The sequence below is a fragment of the Melospiza georgiana genome, chromosome 8, assembly GCF_028018845.1.
Source record: "Melospiza georgiana isolate bMelGeo1 chromosome 8, bMelGeo1.pri, whole genome shotgun sequence".
Lineage (NCBI taxonomy): Eukaryota > Metazoa > Chordata > Aves > Passeriformes > Passerellidae > Melospiza > Melospiza georgiana.
This window is the reverse complement of record NC_080437.1, coordinates 21,793,449-21,815,466: the sequence shown is the minus strand read 5'-3', so window position 1 is coordinate 21,815,466 and position 22,018 is coordinate 21,793,449. Positions and strand designations below refer to the sequence as shown.

Here is a 22,018-nt window from a genome sequence, read left to right as displayed (position 1 = left end):
AAAACTTGTTAAAGGCTCATCACTCTCACCTTTTTATAGAACATGTTAATATAATGTAATTCATGTTGCATACATACTTTTGAGTTTCTCTCAGGGACAACTATCTCATTTCTAATCTTTAGAAAGGAAATGGATAAAGACAAAAAGAAAGAAAAGCAGTTCCCATAATCCTCTCAACAACAACAGAAAAGTCAGAAACTTAATAACAAAAAACTTAAGGCCCTCACTGAACTCTGGGTTTTAACACTTCTTGAATAGTCAGCTGGACAGGCTGTGGTAGCTAGTAAGACAGATTCTCTTCAGAAGAAAATGATTGACCTTATTTGATGGTTAGTTTATGGTTGGTTGAAAAAGGTCAAAGTGGAACTCGACAGAGTAGAAGTTGTTCTGCCAGGGCCCTGTGTGCTATAGATAAGAGTTTCTTTGAGTCTGTAGTAGTGTGTAGTATTTTAAACCTTTTTTTTTTTTTTTTAAATAGATGAATTAACTCTTAAACTCTAGCTTGGCAAAATATTTCATAAGCATATGGTAGACTTTCTCTAAACACTTCATCTTGTGAGCTTTGCGTCACTGAGTCTGCGGTGTTCTGTGGCTCCCATACACAGCCTGTCAGGGGAGTACCTCCATGCCCACAATATGTTGACTGAACAAAAATACAAAAGTAAAATTAAATATAAAAAGCTGTGGGGAATTTGATAATGGAAATTCTGTTGCTAAGGTGAAGTTGATAAGGAGGTGCTGTGTCTGTTGATGTATTTGTCTATAAGCAGAATGTGCTCTGTAGCTTTAACTGACAATCACAGCTTGGAAAGTGCTCCTCAAAAAGTCAGTGTAAAATTGCTTTTAATTCAATTCTCTCTTCCTGAAATCTGTCATCACCAAGCCGTTGCCTGGTAGATGTTAGAGTGTCTTGTAGGCTGCTCTAAGTTGTGCTGCCCATGAAACATCTTTGAAGAGTTCTTAGAGAGCCTCTTGTGAAGACATTTCTCTGTCCTGTTGTCTCTGGCTGAACAAATCACAGCCACAAGCACCGTTCAGTTGATGCATTTCTGCCTGATGCTGCAGTATGCTACAGTCACCTTCCCCTGGTCTAGGACTGCATTGCACTGGTAAAAGCAGCACTGAGCTGAGACTGCAAAGCAGAATCATTTCTGTATAGTGCTGCATTTTTATTGTTCAGATTAAGCAGAGTTTGGAGGTTGGATATCATAAATGAGTTTGGCTGAAGTGTTAATTGATAGCTGTTCATTCTGGGCTTCTGTCCTTGTGTTGCAGAAAAGCTAAAAGTGAAAGCTACACTTTAGTAAGGCATCATTAGAAAAATAAGCAATTTTGTCCTTTACTGATCAAGGTCCTGAGAAAATTCAGAGTTAGAGATATGGAATGAGAGTTTAATTCTGCTGCTTTTACTGGGTTGTGGTACACTTTGAAACTGCAGGTGCTTTGCCCAGACTGGGGTCTGTAGTTTGTATTTTGGAGATATTCTTGTATTCATTGAGGGGGGCCTGTCCAAAGCAAAATGAGCGAAGTGCCTAAATGTTATGTAACTTCTGTTTTACTGAAAGTGCACATTGCAGTTACCAGCAGGCATGATTTAGGTATGTGATTCTGTGTCTTCAGCACCACAGTTAGTAAGTGGTAGCATAGGCAGTATGAATGAAATCTGAAAATGTGGGAAGATTTTACAGCATTACACAATTGCAGTCAGGGAAATACTTTTTCTGCCTATGGTCTGTTGGGATTTATGATGTGGTTATCCAATAACAAAATGTGGTTGCCTTCATTTTTCTCCTGTGGTCTTACTTGTCTGGTAGGATTGTCTAAAGTAATTTTTCAGTGTTTTCAATATTTTGGTTTTGGAGCATGAGCCAGCAAATAGCGTTTTTGTCTATAGCTTAGTCTTGTTTTAAATATAGAGCAGACATAAGAATACTCTGTGATCATCAGCCAGTGCTTTAGATGAGAATTTTAATGGTTTGATCATATATTTTGATTTCAAATGGTATGGTAATCTTTTATAGAATTGTAAGCTATTGGTTTGAAAATCAATAGACCCTGTCTTTATTAATGGTCTGTCTTCAAGCCCTTCTTAATTTTCAAGTTAATGCCTTTTATTCCTGGGTTCTCTTTCAGACAGAAGTTACAAAGTAGCCCCAAAGAACTGGAAAATCCTTGTGTGATAGCTGTGGTCTCTTTTGGATCAGGACTGTACTTTCATGTATATTGTTGTGGTTTAACCCTAGCCAGCAGCTGAGCCCATCTAGCTGCTCATTCACTCCCCCACCTGCAGTATGGGGGAGAGAATCAGAAGGATAGAAGCTGGAAAACCTGTGGGCTGGGGTAAAAGCAGTTTACTAGGAGAAGCAAAGGCTGCACACACAAGCAAAGCAAGGACTGAACTCACTGCATCCCATGGGAGAGGCAGGTGTTCAGTCATGTCCATGACAGCAGGGCCCCATCACAAGTAGTGGTTATTCTGGAACACAGAATCACAGAATGAACTAGGTTGGAAAAGACCTTTGAGATCATTGAGTCCAACCTGTGACCTAACACCTCCTCATTAACTAAACCATGGCACTAAGTGCCACATCCAGTCTCTTTTTTAAATACATCCAGGGACAATGACTCCTCCACCTCTCTGGACAGACGATTCCAGTGCCCAGTCACTCTTTCAGTGATGAATTCTTTCCTGATCTCTAAACTAAACTTCCCCTGGTGCAGCTTAAGGCTGTGTCCTCTGGTTCTGTCAGTTGCTGCCTGGAGAAAGAGACCAACCCCACCTAATTACAACCACTTTTCAGGGAGTTGTAGAGAGTGATAAAGTCTCCCCTGAGTCTCCTTTTCTCCAGGCTAAATACCCCCAGCTCCCTCAGTGGTTTCTCTCAGGGTTTGTGTTCCCAGCCCCTCTCCAGCCTCGTTCTCTCCTCTGGATGCACTCGAGCGTCTCAATGTCCTTCCCAAACTGAGGGGCCAGAGCTGGACACAGCACTCAGGGTGTGGCCCCAGCAGTGCCAAGCACAGGGTGATCTCCCTGCTCCTGCTGGCCACGCTGCTCCTGATACTGGCCAGGATGCCTTTGGTCTTCTCGGCCGCCAGAGCACACTCTGGCTCATGTTCACTTGGCTGTCGACCCCCAGGTCCCTTTCTGCCTGAGCACTGTCCAGCTGCTCTGTCCTTGCCTGTAGCACTGCAGGGGTTATTGTGGCAAAATGTCATCACTCCAAATGTCTCCTCCCTTCCTCCTTGTTCCCCCACTGTATGTACTGAGCACGATGCCATCTGCTCTGGAGCAGCCCTTTGGTCAGTTGGGGTCACCTGTCCTGGCTGTGTCTCCCCCCGGCCTCCTGGCCAGTGTGGCAGCACAAAAAGGCCTTGGCTCTGTCTGAGCCCTGCTCAGCAATCACAACAACGTGTCTGTGTTATCAGCCCTGTGTGCAGCACAAATCCAAAACACAGCCCCATACCAGCCACTGTGAAAAAAATTAACTCTACCCCAGCCCAAACTAGCACATGTATTTATCCATCAGTTTATCTTTATTATAATAGCTAATTTCTACTTAGTAAGTGGATTGTTATGGAGTAAGGAGAATGACCTGCTTGCTGTGAACCAGTGTATCCTAAAAAAATAGAGGATTGCTTGTAGAGTCAGTTGCAGATTTTGTCACTTGGTGTAGGATTTGATGGTATTCCAAGTACTTAAATTGAAAGACAACAGTCCCATAAAGCAACTGCCTATGTGATGTATATTGCTATGAAGGAGCAATTTTTTTTTATTGCCTAGTCCATTATATAGAGTCAAAAGGGCATTTGAAGAGTCTGTGCTGTAGACTGATTAATCTGTCATTCAGCAGCAGAACTGCAGTTCTGATTTTTCTGTAGCCTGGTCAAATTTGCCATTGGTAGCAAAAGTGTTTTATAAGGAATCACTTGCATTGCTGCAAGTTTCAACATATTACTTTTCAGGTTTTTATAAAGCCTGAAACTGTTCACAGTCATGTCTGCGCTGCAATTTTTTTTGTTTTGAAAAAATCTTTAGGTTCAATGCTGATTAAGTTTGTCATGAAATATGTGTCTGCAAATCAGGTTATCTTGATCTTTTAGCTGTTCACACATCAGCTTCTGACTCAGTTCTTGCAGTGTTTTCCAAATGGGCAACTGCCAAGTGAAGCTTTAACCAAGGCAGTAACCTGTGTGAATTGTTCTGAAACAGCTCTCTCCAATTTCACAGGCATTACCAAAGAGCTTGTCCCAGTGTTTAGGAAACAAATTTCAAAATACATGAAAGCTTTTAAAAAAGAGGAATCATCTGATACATCATCATCAGAATAGTGTACTTAATAGATGTTTTATGTAGTTTGTGTCATTGTTTCATTAAAATTTAGCCTTCTCTTCATATGAACGGCTTATGCTTGTGCACTCTTACCTCAGTTAAATTCAGAAAAGCCAGTTCTTATTCCTGTCATCTCTTCATTGACTTGTTTGTCAAGCTGATTTTATTCAATGTCTGGTGACCCAGATTTTGGACCTGCCATGTGCATAGGAAGTACATAATTTTACATCCTTCACAAATGCCAGTCACGTGTGTGCTTACTTCCTTGTGAATCTTTTTGGAAAGCCAACAGCATAGCCTGTGCTCCAGCTTTCTTTGTGTGTGTCTGAACCATTGATATCTACCTGAGGAACTGTAACATAATTCAGTTAAATATGTCTGGTTTTGACTGTTAAGTACTGGTGTATTTGCAGGTTTTGTCATGTTGCATTTATGCATTATACTACTAAAATAAGCTCATTCAAATTGAAGAGGATTAATATGTCTTGAATAATGCTTTTAAGATAGTGCCAGAAAAGGATTTGCAAATAGGAAACTATTTTTATGGGTTGTAGTAAACTATTAGGTACTAACTCATTCAGAAATACAGTCCTAGCTTTGCATCAGGTAGTCACATGAGATTTTATCTTTCTGAAGGGCTTGCTGTGGCTAGTTGAGAAATCCAGCTGTGGCTGGTCTTTCTGGCTATTTTCTGGTGATGTTTGAAATGCCCAGACCCAATCCCTGTCACCACAGAGCTTGGTATAACAATAACAGTTCAATTTGAGGCTCAGCTTGATGAAGTACTTTCAACAATGCAGCTTTTCCTCATCTGGTACATGTCTAGTACAGAACTATCTGTACTCCTGAAAAACTGGGTCCTTCCTGTGCAGGAAGGAGTTAATGATCTCTCATCAAGCCTGGCTGAGGCCCTTCCCGTATCTCAACCTTTGCCAGTAATAGCAAACTAGTAGGGAACTTAATCACTGACAGAGGTATTAAGAAGGAAGGAAACAGATTTTAGAGTGCATCAGCCTTGATGGAAAGACGTGGGATTGGACAGAGAGGACCTAAAAGACACTGGGGATTTTTTTTTTATTTATTTATATAGCATGAGAAAAGTGTTCAGTTCTAATACTGTGAATGGGATTTTCACTGTGTCTCAGGGAAAGTAATTTGCTTGCAAAATTGCAGTGAGTGTAACTTGCAATTCTCCTGGGAATCAGAGTAATACAAAATTAATAAAGCATATACTGTCATATATGTACCTGGGCGATGCTTTTGAGACATTTCAGCTTCAAAAGGAAATGTTTAACCTATCGAGTTTTGGGACTTTCACAGTTTGTACACTTCCTTAGGCATAGAGTGGCTTTGAAGGATTTTTACCCCATTTTGTTCATAGAAGCAATGTTTTCTTACAAGTTTTTTTTTCAGTTAATTTCAATATAAAACATAGGGCATACTGTTTTATACTTTATATTTGTTCTGGTATGTTTCATAAACTTAGGAAGCTGCAAAGAAATGAACAGATTTTCTTTGTTCATCAAGCAGGTAAAGAATTGGAGTTAGTCAGTTGCATCAACACTCTTAATGGCTTCCTAACTGAGAGAAACACTGAGTTTCAGTTCAGCTTCTGAATTGAAAACAGACTTTTTTTAGAAGTCATGTTTTACTTTCTTCAGTGGTCCTTGGAGATATGCAAAAAATATACAGCCCAGGCTGTTGTTTTACATGAATTAAATACATGATGATTTTTTTATATATAGGCTATGTGAGCTCATAAAGTTTAAAAAAGTGAATAATATAAAATCTTTGTAAAATACATGTTTTGGTTATATGTTTGCAGAGGAGTGTGGTGCAGGATAGGATTGTCTGGTTTGATCTGTATATAATAGAATACATTCTTAATCCAATTGGTTTTGTAGCTTTTTAATTACTGGGTGTTTTATTTTATCTGGAACTTCTTAAATTTCTGAAAATCTGTATAGTGTCGATATTCAAAGCCTATTGAAATAAGTAACCTGCACATTTCTGACATTAAATATTCTGTTCTATTTCATATGTCTTGGGAACAGACATATGAGATTGTTGAAATATGAAATTAATTTTCTTTAAAAAAATGGATGTGTATTTATCTTGAAGATTACGTCTCAAATGCTCTAGATAAAGTTGACAGATTACCTAGAGGTTGTAATAGAGGCCTAATTATTTCTTGTACATGTGTAATAGAAATCTCATTAAATTTTTTAAAAGAACTTGGAAGCTCACAATTTGGTTTACAGATTAATCCGTTGCTCCTAAAAGATAATTTATGTAACAAAAGTCTCTGGAAGTATTAAAGGAAGATAAAAATATTGCTATCAGACTTCACTTTCCTACTTTATATTCTATGAAATAGCATAGGTTCCAGGGTTCCAGCTACATCCCCTTGTATCCATGTAGGTATGTGAAGCAGATGGCCAAACTTGGCACTTCATTGGGTGGCGATGCCAGCACCAAAGCGAGCAAAGCTGCCGTTTCCTTTGCTGCCTTTTTATCTACTATTACAACACAAAATTAGGAAAAAAAGTGGTAGCACAGCACTTGTTTTTCAGTTTCTTACTTCATACATCAGTAAGTCGCACAAAGGCTCAGCAGGAAGAGGCATCTCCTTGGTCAGCAGTGTAAAAACAGGAAGGAGGAAGTCTATTGCAAATGTGGGTGTGCTGATTATCAGTTGGTGCTTGGCTGCAGAGGATGTCCATTAACAGCCTTCAGCGTGATCCATTGCTTATCCAGCACGAACAATGAATGCTCCAGTGCTGCTACTACAGAATAAGGACCCTGCTTATAGGAAGTAATGTTAACTAACAAACTGTACTGGCCCTTTCCTGCTCATAGAAACAGGATACGATTAGTGAGAACAATTGACAGAAATTGCACATCCAGGAAAACCAGGCAAGCAAAGCATAACAGCTGAACTAAGATTAATAAAATCTTTTCTCTGAATAGGCCATAGCTGAGTTCTGTGTTGTTCTGGCATGTAATGTGAGCTTTTAAATAGAGTGGTGAGATGTAATTATGAGTAAGAATGGCAGAACTGGAGCATAGGTAGCATCTGGCACTGAAAGGCTGCTTAGGTTTTAAGAAATGTGCTTATTACCATAACTGCAATTGAATTACAGGAAACACCTGGACATTATTTTATAAAGCTTCTTAGGGTGTATGCAACCACCTATATGAAATTACTCCATGGAAAAATCCCTACAAAGTTTGCAGCTTGTGTAAACAGAAAATATCTTTGTATATTGTAGGACAAAGGAAGTTTCTGCAGTGTTTCCTGTGAAATTGCAGCTCAAATGGAGTGTGTGATACAGTATCATGGTTAGGGATGCCATGGTTATAGTCACAGCGTGACAGGGCTGTTTTAAGGGCAGAATCTTAATTTGCAATGTTAGTGTTTTCTGCTTGCACTGATCCCACTGAACTCATAATGCATATTTGAATTGTAAATATTACTTTGTTTTTGAATTTTATTTAGTATAGCTTAGTGTTGTTTAATTTTGAGATTTTATTTCAATGAAAAGAGAAATAGGGAGAACATCTAGGGGATTACTTCTTGCAGTGTGTCTATGGGAACTAGTTGGGAGCATCTCTAGCATCAGGACAAAATTGGCTTTGGTAGCAAGATATGAATTCTAAAATCATGATTATCCATAAGCACATTTTCTTCATTTGAGAGTTGGTACATTTGTGTGTGCGTTTTGTTGAAAGTATTACTTTGAAAAATTGAATAAAAAGTGCATATTTGGGCAGATTTTTTTTTTTTTGTGCCTCATTTAATTGATCAAAGTAATTATAACTTTTTCCCCTCATGATGCTTCATTTGAAGCTCTACAAATGAATCTTTTTCTCTTGCTTCTGTTGAAGGTCAGAAGTTGCATGGTCAGACTTACATTCCATGTCAAACTCATACAGCTGTTGTACAGATATGTGTAATTCCTGTCATTGTCACAGCATTCATGAAGCTGTAACTGATTGACACTTACTGAGTGGTTATCAGTATCCTGAAAGGAATGTGTACATACAGTTTTTAATTGCTTCATATGTCTTGTGCAATCAGGAAATGAAAGACTTTGTGGTAATATAGGCAGGGGTGGGGAAACCTGCAATTCATCCTAGAAATGGGACAGAACAGGATGGTTTGGGGGAGGTGTGAAAAATGGTGAAAGGTGGCAAGTCATTAATAAAAAGTTTCTTTGTCCTGTAAAAAGATTGCTGTTTTTTTTTTTTTTCTAACATGTTTTTTTTTTTGACTATTTTAAAATACATGATCTGTTTTAAAAGTCTGTGCTGCTGCTAGAACTTATTATAAATGATTACTAGAAGAATTGTTCTCTCAAAAAAGTTTACAGTAATGCTCCATAAGCTCACGTTTGTCTTTCCTGAATATGGATTGCAATTAAAAGTTGAACCATTGCCCATTTAAAAGAACACACAAAATAATCCCAGAACCTTTAAGAAATAGTAATTTTTAAAAAACTCCAGTGGGATTTATTAAATATTACTTTATCATTATCTAGTAGACTGTTCTAGTAATGATTTTTAAGTGAGAGAGTTATCACCAACCAGGAATTCATATTATCTTCTGAATTACTATTTTCTTATGAAAGTATGGAGATTTTATTTTTAATAAAATAAACTCTTCAAGTTCATTTTTTTTGGCCTAAAGCCTGGGTTCCTGAGTAGTTCATCTCTCCTTTGAAAAGTTACAGCTATCGCTATAGATATGAGAAAAAGTTAATTTAGTTCCCATTCTGATTATTCTTGAAATCTATTTTTTTATGCTAAAACAAGAAGACTACAGTAGAAGTTTTACTTAGGTCTGGTTATTGTAATTTTCTGGTCTTGAGGCCATTGATGTGGAGCTAGACTGGAGATAAGGAGGGGAAAAAGCAAATTTGGGGTATTTGCTAAACTTCTAAAAATTATTTTGGGCTCCTCTTCTTTTACAGTTAATGGTCTATATGCACTTCCATTGTCTGCCCTTCCAGTAGTCCACTCAATGTATTAAATTAATTCTGGGGCTTATACAATTTTTTTTTTTGCTTCTAACTTTTTATTTCCCTCCTCATTGCTGAAATTCTCATCCTCTTTTACTCCTGCCTACACTCAGACATTTAAGGACATCTATCCTGATTGCATGCACAGAAATATTTGTGTGAAATTATACCAGAAATATGATTTTGAAGGGAGCCTGTAACCATTTGTGAAGATGGTTTATGGTGCTCACTTAGAGTGATAATATGTATGGATGGAGTTGTCATTATGGAATAGATGATTTCAGGATAATTTATTTTGAATATTTTTTTAAAGGTTGTGTGGAATTCTTGGCATGTTAAGTTTTAGTTCTCTGGAGATTTTTTGATTACTTAACTGTTGGTATTTTTGTGCATGGGATGGTGCCCTCTGGTGCTTCAGTATATTTTTGCATGTAAACACAAAAGTCATCAATAAGACCTATTAAATACATGTTTTTCATATTGTGTTTCAGTTTTGAAAGTAAAAGTTTTAGGAAAGTTTATTACAGTATAAAGTAAACTTATTTTTTTGTTTTCAATTGGAAAATGGTTGCATATCTGCAAATCCTCCTTCATAATTTCTTGAGACCGGAATTCAAATCTGTTTATGCTTGTTGCTCTCCCTTCAGTCTGCTTGGTAAGAAAGATCAAGGTAAAAATATCCCCATTGCAATAAAATGTATCCAGTGAACTCAGACGTTTTTCTCCTTTAGATCACTCTCTGACTGCTCCTAGTTTATTTTTTTGCCTTTTTCAAGTGCTTTCTACACTCTCTTCTTTTTACCTAGACTGGCATTAATATGACTCATCCAATTGTTGGAATGAGTTAAAAAAAAAAACCCCAAAAAAGTCTCAGTTTATATACAGATTTCTGGGAATATAAACAGATATCTGCACATTACCAGGAAAGTTGCTCAGCTCTGCTTCTGTTCTTCATGGGTTCCCTGCTTGCCATGTTGCTGAGGAGAGAAACCAATACCAAAATGATTTGCTGTAGTGGTGGTTGAGTAGTCACTCAAGTTAAAGCTCTCTCATTCCAGATTGAAAATTGATGATGTTATGTTGGTTTGGTTTTTTTGGGTGCCAAAATCAAATAGAAACTTCTGTCTCCAGCATTAGTGATTTTCTCCTTTTTTTTTAATCCAGTCTGAAGACTCATACCAAGAAAAAAACTTTCCTGTCAGAGTTTCATGATATGAATCAACCACTAGTAGTCTATAGTTGTGCAGATCAGAGGTTGAAAGCAGTTTTAATAAAAACTAATAATATCTTTCAGCTTGACATGGTTCAAATTTGTGCTGTATTTCAGACCATCAGCGTCCACTTCAGGGGCCCATAAAGCTGAAGAGGATCCTTGGGGCTCTTCATTCAGAGGTGTATAAATGTAAACAAAACCTGAAAGAACTGTGTATTACACATGTAAAAATTCCTTAGGTATCCTAGGAATGACACTTGCTACTGCTGGATGTGAAACAATTTACAGTGAGAGAGTGATTTTTAGGGTAGACATAATTGCATGTAATTGTCATCTCCTGAAGAAATGGAGCTGGAAAGGTTACTGCTTCCTCACTTGCTTTCCAGCAGAAGTCTGTGTGTTGTAATTCAGTTAATTTTGTCTTGTAATTTTAAAGAATTATCTCTAGGATGCTTTTAAAATTTCATGTCTCTCCAAGATATTGCAGTATTGGTGATTTGTCTGCTTGATAATTTAGCTCTCAAAAGTGGAGAATTTTTATCAGCATCTCTAGCAGTGTCATAATCTGTTGAAATGTACACTTTCAGATAATTATTAAGAGGTAGAAATAACTTTATTTAGATAGCTGTAGGTAATCTTTGAAATAAGTGCATGTATGGAAAATGAGTTTCAGTATCAGAAATGAACTATGACGTGTGGTGTTCCCTAAAAGGTAAGTCAGGTGTGTATTTCCTCAGTTGTGTTTGCAGGTTTGAGAAAAAGCCTAATTTCTGTCTGTGGCCAAAGATGACCTGGCTCTCCGGTGTACACTTAAATTTTCAAGAAGGCTGGTGTTTTAGGCCAGACATTATTCTGAAGCCTCTGAAACTGCGTGTGTGAGCTGTCCTCAGAGGACAGTGTCCTCAGGGAGTCAATAAACCTGTTTATTCATCTTCTTCTCACCTAGATGAGAAAGTTGTGATACGAAGTGTGAGTTTTTTTAAAAATACACTGACGATTTATTTCTGTAAAGGCAAGCAGTTCTGTCTCATGTGCTGACGAGCGTTGATTTGTTGTTCCCACAAGATGGAGCTGTTTACGTACGTAATTAACATGGAATTTATACTACTAGTGCATTTTAGGGAGGTCTGACAAAGTACTGGTTTAAATCACAGGTCACAATTTTACTAGTATCCTTACAGAAAAGGGTACAATGTACAAGACAAAATAGTAACTATTGTTTTAAGAAGGTAGGGTAATCTTGTGATTAAGGTGTTGGGAGATACACAGTATTACTTTCTTCCCCCTTATTTTGAACATTTATTCCCTGTATTATTTTCAATTAAATATTGTGTTACTACCCCTGAGATTAAAAACCAGTACTTTACTATAATTAAATTTAAGTATAAGCAGCCTTAATATCGAGGAAAACATAATCAGCACATATATTTATAACAGTGGAAAGTCTGTTGCCTGTGCTACATTGTATGTAGTTCAGAACTTCCGGCTGTGTTTTCTGGAATTTTTTGATAACATTTTAAAGAGAAATCTTTTGATTGCAAAGGATTTCCTTTTGTCAGTATTGTAAGAATATGTCTGAAAGTCTTGGCACAGATGTGAAATAGATAGAAAGTTATCAAGGCAGCAATTGGATACCCCCAAATCATCAGGCAATAGTTAAGTCCAAAACCACACACACAGTGCATTGCTACCATCAAAGAAAGTTTGGTGGTTCCTCTTGTACCATCTTTTTGTAGTCTCATTCTCATTTTAATTATATTTTCTTTACTGAGTTTTACTGCTGCTTTCATTTATGCTTACATGACACAATTTACAGTTTGGGCACATAGTGATAGATAGAAGTCCCCTGTCTTTGTGATAATGATGCTCCTTTCTCACTTTTCTTTGAGAACACTGGAAGGAGACCTAAATTTGGAGGCTTCTTCCACCCTTAAACAAAAGGCTAAAGAAGCAGTAATAATTTGAACTTTTTTTTCTTTGAAGTTTTTATTTGTTTTGGTTTGTTTTGTTTTTTTTCTTTAGCATACAGTGCAGTGTAGGTAGTGAGTCCAGCCCAATTTGAGGAAGCTAATGCTTGCCAGATATCTGTGAACACACTTTGGTCCTCCTTATCTTTTATCTGGTCCTCCTAATCTTTTTTTCTTCTCCAAGAGCTCTGAAGACGGTTGGATGCCCCTCTGTGTCCACCCTGCAGCTTCCAGCATCTCTGACCCTTTTCTTAATGGAACAGCACTCATATGGCTGTAATGGGTGTTTTGGAGTGCTGGCACATCAGTCATTGAACCTTTTTCTAATCCCTTCCCCATTTCTGTCCAGGTGACAGTGCTATGGCCCACATTCTTGTCCCTGTGCATTCTCATGCAGAACATCAGGCTGCCTAAGGAAGCCTCACTCAGTGCCCACTGTGTCTTGTACCTTTCTTTCCTCCCAGGCCAGGATGCTGCTTCTCCCTCCAGCCAGCACTGAGTTGTGCATGTGGGTGTTTCCCCTGGTGATGCAGGTCACTTCTGACCATGCACCAGAGCCCTTTAAAGCTCATCCTGGGCAGCCTTGAGGGAGCCCTTTCAGGCAGTCTGGCAGGAGCCTCAGGAGGAGACACTTCTGGGCACACATTTGCTCCTTCCAGGTGTCATTTCAAACTGTGGTGGTAGAAACAGTGAAGGATAAACTTGATGGGTGAACAATCTTATTTTTCCTCTGGTGCACTTTGGAGGAAAGAGCCTGCTTTCAGTACCATAGCCCTATTTTCCCATCATAAGGGGGTATTACTGGAAACTTTTATTTGGTAGATTTTTCCCCTGAATAAGTATCTATAACAAGCAGAGTGTAAGGAATTGACTTTCTTCCTTAGCCATGTAGGACAGCATATTGCCTTTCTTCTGTCACTTGGGTTCAGTTGCTTCTCTGAATATATTGTACAAGGTCAAAAGGAACTCGGGAAGTATAAAGAATTTTATAACAAGAGTCTTTTCAGTCTCTTCTGCAGCTTTTCTTCTTTGAAAGGTCATGTTCCTGTCAGACATTCAGCTGTAGGTTTGTTGTGCTGATAATGAACTCAGATCTCAGCAAAGTCCAGATGTCTGGTTAGAAAAGAGAATCTTGAAGAATATGGGAAACCACACTTCTCCAAGAAGATTAGGAGGGAAGTAGTTTCTTACTACTTAAGGGTTTTAGAGGCTTTGACTCATGGTTGCTTGGGTCTTCTCCTTCTGCAAGTAACATTGAAACGCTTGGAATTTCAGCCTTTTCTTTTCTTTTCTTTTCTTTTCTTTTCTTTTCTTTTCTTTTCTTTTCTTTTCTTTTCTTTTCTTTTCTTTTCTTTTCTTTTCTTTTCTTTTCTTTTCTTTTCTTTTCTTTTCTTTTCTTTTCTTTTCTTTTCTTTTCTTTTCTTTTCTTTTCTTTTCTTTTCTTTTCGTGAATATTTTTGAACTTTGATTTTTTCTTAATCAGCTTCTCCTTGTAAATATCTAGAGAAAACTTTATAATTGTGAAAGGAAATAAGAGGCTAAAAAAGCAATTTAAAGATTTTTAGTAACTTTTTTTTAACACTTGTAGTTTGCCATACAAATGTGTTTGTATATGTATGATTAAATCATTCTCATATTTCTGTTCTCATTCTATGTGAAAAGCTACTTCAGAACTACCAATCTTTGCTGTTGTTGCTGTGTCAAAGTATTAATCAATTTTTGGAACTGTCTATACCTAGCCTTTGTTGGGAGACTCCATACCTTTGATTTTGGTACAGTTCTATATAAAGCCTCTTTTCTTGCTTACTCTGCCAAAGTCTAAAGCCTTAAATTTCCCTCTGCCTCCTTTGCCCCTTCTCATGCTCGTGCATTTTTCCATGCAGATTTCTGTTTCTGATGCTGCTTAACAACCTGCACCACTAATTTCTCCCAAGTCATGTTTCCTGCTGGAGTTCTGAGCGAATTATTTGAGAATTAGTAAAGTAAGCCAGAAGACCTGATTGTAGCCCTTGCAGCAGTTAGGTGCTGTGGAGGAGGCAGCCTTAGGTGTGTGCACGTCATGGTTTTGGCCTGGGAGCTGTTGGGCAGGGATGGAGCCTTGGGGGTTGCCTTTTCCCGCGCGCTGCTCCGGTTATTCCGGCTGCGGGCCCCCAAGCCTGATTGAGTTGGATAACTCTGCTGTTAGGAATACCAGGAAAGCAAATTTGTATGTTTGCACTTCTTTATATTTAGCAAAGAGTGGAATTTGATGGAAAAGCGATCCATGCTATTTGAGGTGGTTGGAGAAACTAATTCTTTTGTACCCATATTTGAGCATTAGGGCATAAATAACAAACCAGTGAGGCTCAGGTCAACCATGATGTAACTGGTTAAGCACCTGGATTAATGCCATAAGGGCTGGGTTTTGTGCCATCAGTTCTCAGTTTTGTGCCATCTTTTCTTCAATGCTGATTTTGATGGAGTGGATCCACCAAAGGATGCCACCAACATCAAGTTTGCTTGCTTTTATTTTCTTGTTAAGACAGATAGGTTTCAATAAAGATGGTTGCATACATGCTATTTTCAACTGGTGAAAAAAGTAAACTTTTATTTTCTTATTTATATTTAATAGGTCTGTATATGATGACCAACCAAATGCACATCAGAAGTTTATGGAAAAGCTTGATGCCTGCATACGTAACCATGACAGGGAGATAGAGAAGATGTGCAATTTTCACCATCAGGGCTTTGTGGATGCTATTACAGAACTTCTTAAAGTTAGGGCTGATGCAGAAAAGCTAAAGGTAAGGAACAAGCTTTTCAGAGTTTCATATATCACTGTCGTTGAATCTAAAAGAAGGGACTGGACTCTTCTGCTGAAGATTAATTTAGTGTTTATCACATGCACTCTGATGTTCACAGTAAATTTTTACAAGTGAATTCATCAGGATTTGTGATTAGAACCATGTTGCCTGATACAGTAATTTATATTTACAAAGCTGAATATTTTATTAGATCTCATTTTGATTTTTTAAATGTATGTTGTCAGAAAATGCTACCAAATTATTTTGCCTTTTTATAAAGCCTTTCTCAGAAGATAAAGGACAGCAAATGATAAACACAGTATTTCTTAAAAAGGTCTTTTCTTAATCATGTTTTATATGTCAGACCTTAGAAGAATCGAAAGTCCTTATTAGAAAACTAAAAATGCCACAATTATGCATGGAAAAAACCACTGTTCTTTACTTTATAATGAGCAGCAGAGTAGGTGATGTTAGTAGTTTTCATGAGATATGAGAACCAAGATTTCCTCACAGATCAGAATGCAGAATAGTGAATTACGAGATCCGTCCCTTTTAGCTCTCCTTACACTTTTGAGAGCAAAATATGCCCACCAGACAGAATGAGCATAGTTCATCAGAGGTTATGATTAGAAGACCATTATATAAAGGATATTCAGATAACAAGAGACCAAATACAGCATCAATGAGGTCATTGAGCATCTTTGTTCAGAAATTAATGAGATTTTTAATAAACTAGAATGTGCTTCCTTATTATGATGACCTAATGAGTCACTTACTATGTGGGAAAATCTGAGGTTGAGCTTCGCCTGCACCTGCAGCATTAAAATGTTGCTGTGGTTTGGAGATTTCCACGTTTGATGTTAATCAACCACCCAGTGTTTGCATTCAGCAAAGTATGAATGTTTAATTACCATAAAATGCAATCACCATTTCTTACAGACAATGAATGGCCCATAGAGCTCATTGAGGTTATCAAAAAGGGACCAGTGGTCAATTGGGTCAATGATTTGAATTGTTTGACAGACCTACAGAAACAAGGAAAGTTCAAAAATCCCAAGTAAATTTGAGAAGTTTGCCACAGAATCTGTTAGAAAGAACTGTCATAAGTAATTGAATTTAACAAAAGCCCTTTGCGATCAAAAGTTCAAGTTCAAGCTGTAGAGTTAATTTGAATTTGCATTTCTTTGTTCTAAGTTTCTCAGGAAGCATGATCTGATTACAAGGGTGAGCAGTCACATCAGGGCAATATATGCATATTTGTCTAACAAAGGTGAAATTATTTTTAAGGTCCAAGTTACTGATACCAACCGAAGGCTTCAGGATGCTGGGAAAGAGGTGAGAAAATGATGCTTCCTATATGGACATTTTGAATATTTGTCGCAAAATAAGTTTATTTGCATAATTTAAGTGTGATTTTCTTTCCTTTTTTTAAATAAAAAACCTTTAAGGTGATAGCCCAAACAGAGGAAATCATACGATGCAGAGTTCAACAGCGGAATATTACAACAGTTGTGGAAAAACTACAGTTGTGTCTTCCAGGTGAGTGACCTACAGTGAAATATGATGGCAAATTAAATAAAGTCTCAATAGCCAAAAGGAAAAGTCTTCTATTTTTTCTAAGTTCTGGTCCTGTAACATCCAGCTTAATGAAAAAACGAATAGGTTTTTAAAAGATGTCAACATGAAGGTTCCGTATCTTTTGCAATATTTGACACAGAGCAATTGCAACAATGTCATAAGCAGTGAGACGTTTAAATGGTGCAAACCAGGTAGCCACGTACAGCTTTGGATGAGTAATATTTTTAATATGGTAAAAAAATAATTTGTTGCTTGAGAGGGTGGGTTTTAGTGCTTGAAGAGTGGGGAAAATACTAATGATGTTCTTTCAACATTGTTCTTTTAGCTCTGTGTTACTGCAGGTGTTTTGAAATAAGCAAAAAGGCTCTAAATGTTTTTTCAGGAAAGTAATATTGTAGGATTGCACACAGCTCCATGAGGGTTTTATCTTGTTTGTCATATTGGTGTAAAGTGCATTTGAAAATTTTTCTTTATAAAGTCTTGTTGACGTGTTCTGAGTACAGTAGGTGGTACTGTTGCCTTTTTGTGGAGACAGACCATGGACTGGTAATGCAGATCAGGTTGTGGCATGTAGTAAGTGAATGAATATGCTTGATATGTATAGTTTTGTCTGGTTTTGGTTAACCTTAATTCTTTTTAATTTAAAAGCTGTTAAGGGTTCAGTTATTGTTTTCATACTTTCAGCTGCATTCTAGAAAATTTTTTGCTAGGTTTATCACGTTTATGCTACAGTAGGAATTAAATAAGGTAAATATAGCATATCCTTTTCTATTTCTAATTTTGCCCTTTACAGTACATATTTTCCTCTTTTATTAACTAAAGCCACAATATGACTCACAAGTTAATCTGCTTGCTTTTATGCAGTGCTGGAAATGTACAGCAAACTAAAAGAACAGATGAGTGTAAAAAGGTGAGTAAACTTATTTCTATGAGAAAAAAAGTAACATTTGTGTGTAAATTGACAGAATAGCAAACACTTATGTAGACAAGTAAGTGTTCTTAGTCTGTAGCGTGGTATATGTGTACTCTTTGTTTCCTAACACTAAACTGTGTTTTAAGAACATTTGAAAATGCATTAAAGAACTTCTAGGACCTTACTGATTGCCATGAGAAATAGTGCTTACTTAAATGGGTATGACATGTAGTGAAATTATTATTATAAAATATGAAATTAAATTTACTGGTTTTTATTTATAAAGCACTTTAAGGAGCAAGAAAAATAAGACCCTTAGAGACTGAAGGTCTTTTAGAGTACATTACTATCTGATTAATATATCGTGATATATTTAAATTAAATGCATAATACCAGAAGAAAGGACATTTTACTCCTTATACCTTTCTTTAGACCTATCTGGTTTCTCTATGCTTTTTGTCTAAATGGGACTATGGGAATGAAGTGAAGATAATGTGTTGTTTGGGGGTTTTCCCTCTTTGACAAATTGACTTGTTAATAAGAATTAAAACTATAATTATAAATTAACTTCTAGGATAATAGTTTATAACTGATGCATGACCAGCTGCTCCTTCCTATCGTATCACCACTTTTCATTTTCTCAGGGAGCTGCTCACTGCTGCTCTAGTCCCAGAATCCCCAGCTCTCCCTCCCTCCATGGCAGCTTGGCTGCCCCTGCCCCTGCTTTATCTGCATCCTGTCCCACTGGGGCTGCTGCCTGCACCTCACACACCACCCCAGCAATACCACTGCTGCTGTTTTCTACTTCATGATTTCCCCATCATCACTGCCACCGTGATCCCTGCCTGCTTTTCACAGCGCCTCAGTCACACCAGTGCTCTGTGCCTTTCTGGGCTCCTGGTTGCTGGTGGTGCCTCTTTGTGCATTTGGCACCACTGCAGGGAGCTCCTGCTGACAAGTCTGTCTGGACAGCCCTGTTTCATTTGGAACTAGCTGCGCACAGTCAGTTGGCTGCAGGGCTGCTGTGTAATACAGATTTACTTTTGAACTGTTTGTCTGGATTTTGGTTTCTGGGTAACCTCCACCTCCTACCATACTGTTGGACATCTGAAAACCCTCAACAGCAGCCACTGTGTGAGCAATCAGCTCTAAAGCCTGTGTGCAGACATGTCCAAAATGCTTCAGATTAACTGTACACATCAGATCTATGGACATTGCAGCAGATCTGATGCATCTTTGACTGTCATATATGTGTTATATGATACCTATGCATGTTTGCTTTCCAGGAGGTCTCCTGCAGAAATACAGAAGCTTTAAGAATGACCTTACAGCTATAGCACTATGGTGTCTCTTATTAAAATTAAAACTTGCTATGTGTGAACCAGTGTGGTAGATCTCATCAGCTTGACTGCTATACAGTGTTACCTCTGAACAGGACACTGTTCCAGCATCTGCTTGGAGTAGCTGGCACATAGCAATAGTAGCAGCAGCATGTTGTTGCAGTGTTCCTGGAGCAGCTCTGCAGAAAGATGTAAACAGACCCCTTGCTACTCCAGTCAGAGATCTGACTGAAGAGTGTGCTGTCTGAATGACACCACTTCCCTGTGCAAGGTCTATTGTGGACAATGCTACATTTAGTGTTCTGAAAATATTGAAAACACTGGATTCAGTGCCTGCATGCTGCCTACCCTTGCTCTGTCAGGCAAGGCAAGCAGCATTCCTGGTTTTAGAGTTGTAGGGAAAGTTGTAGTTCCTAATGTCATCATGTAAAGATCATTTAGGTGAGATAAAATTGCTGATGGTTTTTAGCATTTTGATTCTGTATTTGCTAGTGCTTTTGTAAAGTCCACTGATGGTGGATGTGCTTTCTTAGACGCCATCAGTACTCTTCAAATCTTAAAGACTTCTATCTGACAATTTTCCCCTGGAAGTTGTTGCCAGACAGGAAGTCTTAAAAGTCAAAGGACTCCTGAATTGAGGGGTTTGGACATGTTATTGTCATACCATAAAGAGATCTAAAGGAGAGGGGAGATGCCATAGCTTTGATGTACCATGCCTTGAAATCACATGGAGTGAAGAAGGCTTAGACTCTGCTGCAGGCTACTGCTGCAGCTCAGATAACTCTTTCATTAGCTATGCTACAGTTATTATTTTGCCTGTGACTTTCCAATTCCCTATAATACAGCCTACAGGTGGCTATTCCATGGAACTTGCAGGTAATTCAACTGGTAATTTCCTTGTGGCTCAGCAGAGTACATGTATTCTGGCTTTTATCACTACTAAAAGATAGAGCAACTGCAAGAACATCATAGTGTCAGTGCAAAGACCTGACAGCTGATGTGTGCACATAAAAGGGAATTCAAAATTGATCTTCCTAAGTTTTGCTGTGAAGGTTTTTCATGGAAGAGTCAGAGTAGCAGTCACAACCCGAGACATAACAAGGCAATAAGGACTGTTTATTTTAGGCAAGGATAATTTCTCATAAATCTTCATTGAGATTTGTTAATGCAGCAAAGCTTTCGCTGCTCTTTTTTAATAAAAAGACATCTTGACTTTCTCTGCTTGTGGCTTTTTAGAACATATTTTTATTATTCCATTGTCTTACAGTCTTGCACCATGAATAAAAATCTCAATTCTAATGTTTAAAGTAAGGGAAAACAAAAGTGTGGGTATTATATATGCTTGTGGGATAGTTGTTACTGAAAAAAGTTTGGAATTTCATTTCCTTTTTCCATGGCAGACCTCCTTTAAGATAATGCAGGATTTTGGATCTGGAATACATGCTGGTTTGTGCAGGTGAAATAGAGGTTTACAGAGGGGTCCAAAAACCATCTATTGATAGCAACTTTTGGTTCTTTACCAACATGGGTAACGTTTGAACTGATGACCTAGAGGTGAAAGGCTCTGTATCCTATTTATCTGTGTCCTGAGCCATGGATAACACAAGTTGACAAGAAGTGTAGTAGTGAGAGGAAGTAACTGCAGAATCTACTCTAAACAGACACAGTTGGCTGGAAAGAGCTGCAGAGGGTTTAAAGTCTTAGCTGAGGAAGCACAAAGGAGAAGAGTGGCTTCTTTGCTGCTCTCCCAACAGCCTAGTGGGGCTATGCACTTACACAATTCGAGCTTGAATTTTCAGTAAAAGTATTGAAAAATCCCAAAGAACTCCCTTAAATGTGTTTGGTAGCAAAGTTTTAGGTATTTACTCAGTGGAAATGTACTAAGCTGGACTATACAGTGTTTCCTCTAAGGGAAGTCCTAAAATTGGAGAATGCTACTATTTTTTCTTTGTAAACTAGGTTTGTTTCCTTAATTAAAATAAAATGAGGGCTATATCTCTTGTGTTTTTTCAGCAGGAAATTTTGAGATATAACTACATGTTTTTTACTTAATAAGCTTGTGTGCAAATAAGGTACTCTGAGTAAAATTCAGTCTTTGAGTTCATCTTGCTCCTGATTTGTGTAATTTCTTTACTGCTGTAGTTTAACTTGATGGGGCTTTTTTAGTAAGTTATGGTACTTCTGTTTACTTCCTCCAAACAACACTCTGGTGATAAAAATCTTAAAAGTTCTCTTTATAATTTAGAGCATAAAGAAATACTTAATATATACTAAGATAATGGTAATTTTCTTTTAATTTTGGGATTTTTGTGTGTTGATATTTTATATTCTGTACAGACCTGACTCTTTTGTGCCTGGGGCATTTTGCAAAGAATAAGATGATGCAAAACACTAATATTAATTTTTGGGGGGTTGAGAGGTGGTGGTTGTTTCTTTGTTGTGAGGTTTTTTTAAATTTACTTTTGTGTTGTAAGTTGATTTTTTCTTTCCTGATTCTTGCTGGTATTAAAGGTTCCATTTTTATAATTTTAGTAAGATACATTGTACAATTTTCTTGTTCTGATGTTGAAATGGATCAGTTCTGCACAGTCTTATCATGTGACCCATACTGGTGTTTCAAACTTGTGTCTTCAGTTTGAAAAAAATTACAAATTTTGCATTGAGGAGCATATTGTCCCAAGATCAGCTCAGAAGAGTAGATAGAAGAATGCTGTGTTTATATGAAAAAAAACTTTGAAGATACTTCTTTAATTAATTTGTAGTCAAATGGGCAATCTTCACCTTATGTGATTGATAATACATGATGAGAACTAATAATATTGTCAAAACCTTCATTATTGAGTTAAATCTATGGAAAGTTTTAAAATCTAAAT

At 37.6% G+C, this 22,018-nt stretch overlaps 1 protein-coding gene across 7 annotated transcripts in view; it reads left to right on the top strand.

Annotated features, from left to right (window-relative positions):
- Positions 1 to 22,018, top strand: part of EXOC6 (exocyst complex component 6) — an 87,527-nt gene that overhangs the window by 5,684 nt on the left and 59,825 nt on the right. For 6 of the 7 annotated variants that reach the window (XM_058028772.1, XM_058028779.1, XM_058028775.1 and 3 more), the window contains exons 2-5: positions 15,143 to 15,314; positions 16,602 to 16,649; positions 16,763 to 16,853; positions 17,757 to 17,802. In XM_058028772.1, the coding sequence (XP_057884755.1) occupies positions 15,143 to 15,314; positions 16,602 to 16,649; positions 16,763 to 16,853; positions 17,757 to 17,802 (357 nt within the window). Of the gene's footprint in view, positions 1 to 14,556; positions 14,578 to 15,142; positions 15,315 to 16,601; positions 16,650 to 16,762; positions 16,854 to 17,756; positions 17,803 to 22,018 lie in introns of those variants that run through there. The other variant, XM_058028777.1, reaches the window with a different exon arrangement.